Source organism: Nicrophorus vespilloides, unplaced genomic scaffold, assembly GCF_001412225.1.
Source record: "Nicrophorus vespilloides isolate i.1.1-1 unplaced genomic scaffold, Nicve_v1.0, whole genome shotgun sequence".
Taxonomy (NCBI): Eukaryota; Metazoa; Arthropoda; class Insecta; order Coleoptera; family Silphidae; genus Nicrophorus; species Nicrophorus vespilloides.
In genome coordinates this window covers 671-11,157 of record NW_017096543.1, presented here as the reverse complement: position 1 = coordinate 11,157, position 10,487 = coordinate 671, and the positions used below count along the sequence as shown (strand labels likewise).

General features: G+C 34.7%; 1 protein-coding gene across 2 annotated transcripts; it reads right to left on the bottom strand.

The window, feature by feature from the left end:
* Nucleotides 1-3,349: 3,349 nt before the first annotated feature.
* LOC108557358 lies at nucleotides 3,350-9,472 on the bottom strand. Of its 2 annotated transcripts, none has more exons than XM_017913843.1 (2): nucleotides 9,061-9,472; nucleotides 3,350-9,005 (listed from the first exon to the last, which is right to left on the bottom strand). In XM_017913843.1, exon 2 carries the CDS (start codon nucleotides 8,895-8,897, stop codon nucleotides 3,423-3,425), a length of 5,475 nt encoding a protein of 1,824 aa, XP_017769332.1. In that variant the 5' UTR covers nucleotides 8,898-9,005; nucleotides 9,061-9,472; the 3' UTR covers nucleotides 3,350-3,422. The 2 variants fall into 2 exon arrangements, with proteins under 2 accessions (XP_017769332.1, XP_017769331.1); XM_017913842.1 differs by having other exon boundaries at nucleotides 9,065-9,472.
* Nucleotides 9,473-10,487: the final 1,015 nt, after the last annotated feature.

Sequence of the window (10,487 nt, the reverse complement as noted above, 5' to 3'; positions counted from 1 at the left end):
TTACTATTCGTTTAAGTTTGTAGCGTTTATTGATTTCATTGAATGTATTGAAAGTAAAAATATGTTACGTCATTGAGTTGTTTTGAGTGATGATGAAATCAAGTAGTCGCTCTGATTTCGGCCTCAATGTCGTTGGCAAATAATGATCCGATTTTATATTTTTAATAAATTTCAATTAAAATTGAAAAATTCAATTTTTATTGAATTTATTAAATTTCAGAGCAGTTTTGATGCACATCTTCTATTTTGTAAAATCTTTTAATGTGAATAATAATCAAGTGTCTTGTTTCGATCATAAACGTCAAATGTGACATTTATGATCGTAACTACTTTCCATTGATTCCATACAACAAATTATTACTTATTATTCGGTTAAGTTTGTAGCGTTTCTTGATTTCATTGAACGTCATTATTAACGTCACTTTTGACGTTTAATTATTATCAAATTTACTTCATTGAAAATGGTGTCACTGTAAAACGTCTTTGACTTCAATTCATTAAATTACGTAATATTAAACTTAACTTTTGACGTTTAATTTATGAATCGTTTTACCTCATTTAAACAGTACGATTACGAAACAAGTTTCTTACTTTCAATGAAATCAAGAAACGCTACAAACTTAACCGAATAATAAGTAATAATTTGTTGTATGGAATCAATGGAAAGTAGTTACGATCATAAATGTCACATTTGACGTTTATGATCAAAACAAGACACTTGATTATTATTCACATTAAAAGATTTTACAAAATAGAAGATGTGCATCAAAACTGTCTGAAATTTTAATAAATTCAATAAAAATTGAATTTTTCAATTTTAATTGAATTTTATTAAAAATATAAACCTCGACTACTTGATTTCATCATCACTCAAAACAATTAGAATTATTATTATTATTACTGCATTTATATACACGTACGTATTGTGCAAGCGATGGAACAAATACACGTTTTCTAATATCGATTCTTCTTTTCGTGCACGAAAATGATATCATCGTGGTGGCGTTACGCGACCGCAGCTCTCATCATGTATCGGACATTAAGGCTGCCCTCTATGGGACATGCAGTTTAGAAATTTTTCGATTGCGTTTTCGGGATGTCAAACTTTCATCAATTGCATTTCTTTTGTTTTCAAAACATTGTATAGACACGTCAGCAACTCGAGACGAACAAAATATGACAATCGGAACTGTCATCTTTTGAAGGCTGTCAATATTTAGAAGTTACGTCAAATTGAAACAATGCAGCAAACCGTAGAAAAGAAAAAAGATGATTAAGACTAAAACAGAAATTGATGCATAATTCAAGCAAATAAACAGCGATTTCTTTGATATTATTATTTAGTGTCCGTATTATTTTGCGATTGATATCGTTGTTTTCGTGACTTTCTTCATTCACGCACATTGCTGCGCGTCCCTGAGAATCGTTCGATCAATTTCCGGCGATTTTGTGCAATCATCACTCACATTTGCGCTAACGCGCTTTCATCAAAGACGAAGAAACATTGTTAAGACTACAAATACATTCAATTCGATCGTATGTCGCATTCCTTCGCAGGTGAGAGGTGGACAAGGTAAAAGTATGCACGCGTTGCGCAACCACGAAGAGATTTGATTGCGAGTGTACGAGAGACGTCGCCGTTATTAACGGGTTGGAGATTTTAGCGAAAACCTGAAAAATTGGCTATCTCCATAAAAGCGGTCCCATTCGGAATGCGAGAGAGCTGCCGCCGCAACCTGTGACCTGAGACTGTCTACTACTGCCACTCACATTCCATCCATCAACAACACCAAATTTCATCTGAAGATATCTTATAAATATTGTCGCTTTGTGTTGAATCAATCTAATCTTTTAATATTGACGATTATAGATGATAGAAAATTAGGAATTATTACTAAGAAAACAATCTTAATTCTTCTTCAATTGAAAAATTAATCGCAAAAGAAAGTTAAGAGAAAAATTGATTGGATAAAACAACAAAAAAAAATGAACGAAAACAATTTGGTTGACTGAAACAAAAGTGTCAAGAAAACAAGATGGTTGACTGAAACAAAATATGTCGCGATAACAATATGGCTGTCTGAAACAAAAACGAAACAAAAACGAAACAAAAACAATTTGGTTGACTGAAACAAAAATGTTAAGAAAACAAGATGGTTGGCTGAAACAAAATATGTCGCAATAACAATTTGGTTGACTGAAACAAAAGTGTCAAGAAAACAAGATGGTTGATTGAAACAAAATATGTCGCAATAACAATATGGCTGTCTGAAACAAAAACGAAACAAAGACGAAACAAAGACGAAACAAAAACAATTTGGTTGACTGAAACAAAAATGTTAAGAAAACAAGATGGTTGATTGAAACAAAATATGTCGCAATAACAATATACCTGTCTCAAACAAAGACGAAACAAAAACAAGATGGTTGACTGAAACAAAAGTGTCAAGAGAACAAGATGGTTGACTGAAACAAAAACGAAACAAAAACGAAACAAAAACGAAACAAAAACGAAACAAAAACGAAACAAAAACGAAACAAAAGCGAAACAAAAACGAAACAAAAACGAAACAAAAGCGAAACAAAAACAATTTGGTTGACTGAAACAAAAATGTTAAGAAAACAAGATGGTTGACTGAAACAAAATATATCGCAATAACAATATGGCTGTCTGAAACAAAGACGAAACAAAAACAATATGGTTGACTAAAACAAAAATTAAATAAAGCAAGACAATTGAAAAATTGAAAGAAAATGAGGTTATAAACTAAAACTAAAGAAAATATTTTGTTTGACTAATTGACAATGAAGCAACGTTAACAAAAGCATTAAGTAACAAACAAAATAAATGAATTTTAAAATATGGTGAGAGGAGTGAGCGGATTGCGAAAACGGAATAAGATGCTCTGACAAAGCATACTAAAAAAAAGAAGAAACAGCACATTTGATTTCTAATGCAATGAATTATGAGGATTAAGAAGGCTTCCTCGAGTTACGACCATCGATAATAAACGGAATTAACAATGGGAAAGGAACGAAGCGAAATAAAATAAATTGAAGAGAAGAGAAGCAAGTAATGCACGAACGTCGTCGTCGTCATTATTATAGTAGAAAGTTTATGATTAATAACTCATTATGGAAATGATACAAATATGAACACAGTGTAAGTATGTGCAAATAAAAAAAAAAATGTGAAGAAATGGATGAAACATCGGAAGTGCGCAAAGATTCAAGTGTTTCAGTTTTGAGAGTTGTGTGAGATGTAGAAGCATTGTTTTTTTATAGCTTTCGCTCGGGAAAAAAAGATTGCGCAAGTAAAAACAAAACGGAACTAGTTATTAGAGCACGCAGAGATTTTTTATTTTCACATCAAGATTAACTAAACTTATACAATAGTTATATAATTTAAACAATATTAATAATTATTTGGTTTCGGGATCGATTCTTTTCCCGAACTCGGGATACATGAAAGCCAAAAGTTTCTTTCCATCCACGTCTTCCTCGGGATTGTACACCTTTGATAGATATAACATCTTATGACCGTCCAAAGGAAACTCTTCGAACGCGTCTTCTTCAACACTTTCATCACTTTCCAAGTCATCCATCACGTCGCCACGATGACTGTTCAACTGTGAAAAACTCTTCACACCCAGATTCTTAACGATCTCATCCGAATTCCGATTGTTCGCCGTCGTCGTAGCTTCGATCTTCAAGATCTGATCCAAAGCCTGAAGAATTCCATCCGTATTCTCGTCCAGATTCACCGCTTTCATCCCGGACGGAACTACGATTCTCGGATCCTCGAGGTTGGGTAAATCGTCGGTTTGGTATGCGACTGTACTAGGTGGAATGTATTGGTCTTCGGTGATGTTGCGGAGGATCGAGTTGAATTTAACAGCAGGTTTGTAGATGTTGAACGGTCGAGTCTTCGGGTGATCTTCGTTTTGCTTCAAATTGTGGACGAACTTTCGGAAATCTTCCGCTAAATTTGTACCGAAATTCTGCCCAATCGCTGATCCCACTTCAGTGAAGAAATCTTGCTGATTCTTCACGATCTTATCATTTTTTGGTAAATCATCGACTCCTTCGCTCAAAATCTTTTCAAGTTCTTGTATCTTTTTCTCAACTTTCGATTGATTCAATTTCGGTTTTACCAATTGACGCACATCGTACAGATCCGTTAAATTGTTGTCTTCATTGTCGAAGCTCTCTTCGGCATCTTCGTTTACCACTTTTTCGATGTCTGAATCAAAATTCAGAAAACTTTGATCGTCGGTCTTCACCAATTGGAATTCTTGTTTCTGATCAAAAAGAGGTAAACTGTTGAAGCTCAAATCTTCATTTTTCGAAACTTCATCTTCAATTACAATTGACGAAGTGGTGGTTTCAATATTCAAAGTTTTCTGATCATCATTTTCAACAAACTGGAATTCTTGCTTCTGGTCAAACAAAGGTAAACTGTTGAAGCTCAAATCTTTATCTTCTGAAACTTTATCTTCAATTACAATTGACGAAGTTGTGGTTTCAATATTCAAAGTTTTCTGATCATAATTTTCAACAAATTGGAATTCTTGCTTCTGATCAAACAGAGGTAAACTGTTGAAGCTCAAATCTTCATCTTCAGAAACTTCATCTTCAATTACAATTGACGAAGTTGTGGTATCAATATTCAAAGTTTTCTGATCATCATTTTCAACAAACTGGAATTTTTGCTTCTGATCAAACAGCGGTAAACTGTTGAAGCTCAAATCTTCATCTTCATTTCCTTCTTCAATTCCAACAGATGAGGTTGTAGCTTCAATATTTTGATCATCTTCTTTCGACAATTCCTTCACTTTTTCCAAATTCACTTCAATCTTCATCTTCCCAGCATTGTCTTCACCCAAATTCGTTCTATCCTCTTGGAATAATTTCTTCGGTTTGTAATGCGGCAAATTGCTAAAAACGAATTCCTCGTAGTGATCATCGTTAGCATTTCCAAATTTCGTTTTCTCAAATTTAATTTTATCATTCGATTGCGTCTTTTTCAAAGCTTCCTCCCTTTGCCTCTTCACTTTATCCAAGACTAACTGGAAATAAATCTTCGTATCGAAGATTTGATTGTTCTTCACGTAAGGTAACTCGTTGAAACCTTTCTCCCTGAAAACGAACTCTTCATCATCATCATCAACTTCAGAGCTTTCTTTAGATGAATGGAACTTCTGGAACTCTACAATCTTCTTTTCATTAGGTAGAACACCGTAAAACATTGTAGCTGGAGGTGACTTATCTGGTAAACGATCCATGATCTTCTGGTTCATCCCATCAACATCTCTATACCTATCGAGTAAACCAAGATGAGTTTGTTGAAATTCTTGCAATCTTCCTTTATTTGGTAACACTCCATAGAACATGGTAGCTGGAGCTGACTTATCTGGTAAAAAATCCATGATCTTCTGGTTCATCTCCTCAAACTCCTTAAACATTTCACGATGAAGTAAAGAATCGAAACCAAAATTTTGTTTCACCGACTTAAAATCTTGCAATTTCTCTTTGCTCGGTAAAACCCCGTAAAACATGGTAGCTGGAGGTTCACCATCATCAACAGACGTTAACTTATTCTCAATCTTCTGGTTCATATCAGCAAAATCGTTGTACTTATCGTAGAGAGGCAAAAAATTGAATCCATAATATTCTTCATTGAAATTACCAATTTCCTCTTCACTCTTCGCAACTGTTGATGTTTCAGCATTCAACAACAGATCATTAACAACATTCTCCGAAAAGAACGGATGCAATCTCTTAACGTTCGGCACAACACCGTAAAACATCTCTTTGGGTGCTTCCGCATCGAAAACTTTCCTATTCATTTCGGAATGAACAGTTTTGAACCAGTTTTCGGTGTCGTAACTGTTGAAATTCGAAGAAAACTCTTGTGGATTTAACAACATAACTTTTGGTTCTTCGAAATCTTTGTTGATGTTAACGTGCGGTAAATAATTGAATTGGACATCTTCGTTCTTCGATTCATCTTTTGGAGCAACTTTAGAAACTTCTTTCTTCTTTGTTATATAAGAAACCACTTGATCCTTCACCGATGCAGGTGATTCTTTGATCAATTTACCGATCGGTTTTGGCTCCAAGTAACTGTTGAATCTCTTCGGTTGATGATTGAAGTACGAAAATCCTTCGAAATTCGGAGAGATTTGCCTGAAACGCGATACAGCGTTCTCAAAGTAATTGCTGTTCAAATTCCGTTTAACGCGTTTCTTCATCGGCGAAGCAATCAACGATTTATTGACAACGACGTACACGAACTTCTTCGGCTCTGTAGCGTTACTCAAAACAAACTTTCCGCTATTGTTGATGTGCTCTTGTATGTTGGTTAAGACTTCGGAAACGTTCTTGAAATTCGATTTGGTATCTGAAGCGTCCCAATCGATCAACGTCGGCACGTAATCGAATTCAGCCGAATCGTTGAAACTCTTCAGCGCTTTGAAGATTTCCGGCAAAGCCGGATTTGGCTCATCCTTCAGATTGGCATTTTCCAACTCCTCGACCGGGTATTTCTTGAACAGACTCACGCTAGGACTCTCAACTGTTCTGCTCGACTCAAACGCCATCTGTACTGAATTTGAAGTAACCACTTTTGGTTTAACAGTTTTCCTCTCAGATTTGTCTTCAATCTTCAAAAACGCAGTTGATTTCTTAGGAAACTGAACCGTTTTTCTCATCAAAGCTTCATCGTTCCTTGCAAGTAACTTTTCATTAGCAATTACTTGCGCAGCTTCATTTTTCCTCATTAATTTCAATCTTTTATCGGACTTCTTCGAACTACTTTTCGTTTCTGGAAGGATTTTAGCCCCGAACTCTTTGAAATCTTCATCGTTATAATCTTCAGGATAAACCAGAAGCAAATCATCATCGTACGGATCAAAGTTGCTATCAATCAAATCAGGTTTCACACGGAAACTTCGGAAATTCGACGGTTCATTTACAGAATCTTCCAATACGGATTCATCTTTGAATTCTTCATTTTCATCTGTCTCTGGATTGATCTCAATTTTCAGTAAAGTTTTCGTTAAATGATCACCGTCATCTGTTGGTTCAACGGTTGCGTTCAAAATTTCAACTGATTCCTCGAAATTGCTATCAGATGTCGCCTTCTCAATCTTACCGTTAGAGTCTGCAACCTCAGTAACATCATCTACGTCAATCAAGGATACTTCAAAATTGTTACTTTCACTCGATGCTTCTTGGATTGTTGTAACTTCAATTGAAGCTTCTTCACTCAATGTTGAAATCTCATCCATTAAAGTTGTGGTTTCTTCATCTGCAGCTTCGGTTGTATACCTTTCCAATTCCCGTCCATCTTCACTTGAATTCGCAGTTCTATCATCTAAATCTGTTACATCAGTTACATCTACAATATGTTCAAATGCACTAGATATTGTAGTTACATCAATTTCTTCTGTTCTTTGATTGGTCGACAATTCTTCAGTAGATGGTGCTTCACTGGGCGTCATTGTTGTATAGACAACTTCATTAACATTTTCCATTAACGATTCGTAATCAGTCAACTCTGGATCGGCAACTTCAGAAACATCATCTTTTTCAGTGACATCTACAATATTAACATCGAATTCCTTTGTTGGCACCACATCAGCATTAACTTCAGTCGTTTCATTGGATTTATCGTTTAATTCGGAATCAATCGTTGCAACATCATAAGCTTCAGATTTTTCAGTCACATCCACAATATTAACATCAAATTCTTCCTTTGGTACATCATTAGAAATTTTGCCAATTTCCATTAACGTATCTGCAACTTCACTCACTCGGGTAATCCGCAATTCCTCCTCAACTGATAAAACTTCAGTCGCACATTCTTCATTGAAATCTTCGTCATCAGATGAAATTTTCAAATTTTCGTTTCCATAAACATTTTCATCATCATCAGTTGAGTATTTCAGATTATCATTTTCTTTAACATCATCAGATGAAATCTCCTGATTATCAATTTTCGCATCTGCAACTTTACTCACTTGGTCAATCCGCAATTCCTCCCCAGTCGAAAAATCATCAATAAATAGAGACGAATCCGTGCTGAAATCATTCTCAATCACCACTTGGATTCCAACAATCTTCGTTTTGCGATTATCACCTTCGCTTGAATCACTCAATACATCATCAGGTACTATTGTAGTAATTTCGATATCGTCCAGAGATGGCGCTTCAGTAGAAGTCGTAACAATTTCATTTAAATCTGTAGTCATCACATTATTCATTAAAGATAAATCAATAAAATCAATCTCCTGTTTAAATTCATCAGAATTCGTCAGATCAAAATTAATTTCTTGCATTTTTTCGTCAGGATTAGAAGCGTTAATCTCTTCGATCAACTTTCGAATATCAGCTTTGATCTGCTCGATTTCTTCGTTGGCCTTTTCGATTTTTCTCAACAGAATTTCTTGCTGCGTTTCGCGTTTCTGATTCCTATGGCTCCTCTGATCCAAATCGAATTTGAAATAGAAATTCTTATTGATGGTGGATTCGGGGAATCGGCGAGAATCGTCGGAGATTTTGTAAGAATCCGCGTATTTTCGCGTGGTGATCTCCACCGGAATTGGTCCTGATAAATCTACGTAATAATCGCTGCGTTTTGGACGAGTTTCGATTCTTCTCAAATTGTTAGAATTCCCTTTGGTGAATCGTATCAAATTCAAGTGTTTTAAAGCTTCCAATTGGCTGTTTTTCCTGACAGGTTCAGAAGGAAGGTAACCTAAGATGAAATTGCACGTCCTCATCAACAATTTGATGGCTTTTCGTTGAAGCAAAAGGTTCTCTTCGGCGACCGCAGCGTTGTAGAGATTCTTCAGCAATTCGATTCCGCTTCCATCGAATCCCATCGCATCCATAAAACCCAAAGCGTTATCCACTACACCGCCAAAATCCAAGGCCAATCTTCTGCTTCTAGAGCCGTCATCGCAGTGTGCGTTGTGAATGGTTGCTATTAGCAACAAAAACTAAACAATTTTGTTTTTAAATTGATGCGAATTTAAAAATAATTTCGAGACTCACTTACCGCCAGTATTCGCATTTTCGAAGCACTTGCTCACCCTTCGACGTGGATCAATGAACTGACTTGGATTTTTCATCCAAAATGTTTCGGAGACGATTTTTCGAAACTTTCTCCCCAATTTAAACCCTTTTTAAAAGCGGATTAAGGAAACTTTCTCGAGTGTTCAGGGAAATCATTAGAGAAACACTCGGAACGTGCACTTTGCATAAGTCAAATATATATTTAAGGTGATTAAATACAAGAGGGAAAAATTATGTACATCCGTTTCCATTTTCCAAACAAAAACGAAAATTCGAGAATTTTTCTTTTACAATTTAAGCAATTTAAAAAATTTTTCCTTTCAGGTAAAAAGACTAAATCTAAAAAATATGTATAATATAAGTGTGTGTGTGTTTGTTTGTTACAGTTAGGAGAGGATTCGTTAATATTATTATTATTATTCGTAAATATTTGTTTAGTTTTTTTTGGTTTAAAAATGTTTCAATATAATTTTTAATTTAATTAAAATTGCGAGTCCGTTCTGAAAAATCGAGTAACCTTGGGTACATTTAGCGTGCGTCGTCGTCGTCATTTGTTTATCCCGTATCGTAAATGTTTGCATCTTCATCTGTTTCCTAAACTTCCAAGCTCACTTTAATTTTTTTTTGTTTCTCTTCCAACAACATTTCTCTTCTTCCCTTCACCATCGCGTGACGCGCATTCATTTATTCAAAAACAAAAACAGAAACAAAAACAAACAAAAAAAAAAGCCTAGGGTTATTGTCGAAAGTAACCGTAAACAACTTCAAATCGAAATTGCAACGTTGTAAATTTATATAACAAATAACCATGGTTACTTACACTTTGATTGCACAATCAAAAAAAAAAGTCACTAAATAGAAACCAAACCATTACCAATTTTGTAATCAATTCAATTGTAACATTTCTTTTCATCTCCATGGTTACTTGTATTTATTTTACGTTTTAAATAAAACGAAAACAATCGAAGTGATTTGGAAACAAATTCTTGTTTGAAGACGCAAACATTCTTTGATTATTTTTTTTTTTTTAGATTATTAATATTAAATTTTTAAACATAATTATTGTTCTTTAAAGTCTTTTTTTTAGTTATTTGTTTATACTAATATTATTTTAAAATTTAGCAATTAAAAAACAGATAAAGCGCTTAAACTTTACTAAAACTCATAATTATAATCTAATCTAAATGTCTTTTTTTTTTGTTATTTTTTTTTTGAAGTTGATGAAATTTGTAGGAGTTCTACATAAGTTGTCGGTTAATTCGTGTCGTGTCTTGTTTATTGTTATCGTGTTGCGTTTATTGTGGGATTTCCCTCTTGTAGAAGAGCTTCTGCTCCGGGTGCCACCTGGGTGGAGCATCTTGGGCTTGGTACTCTTCCTTCTCGATTTCGCTCTCCAACAACTGCAC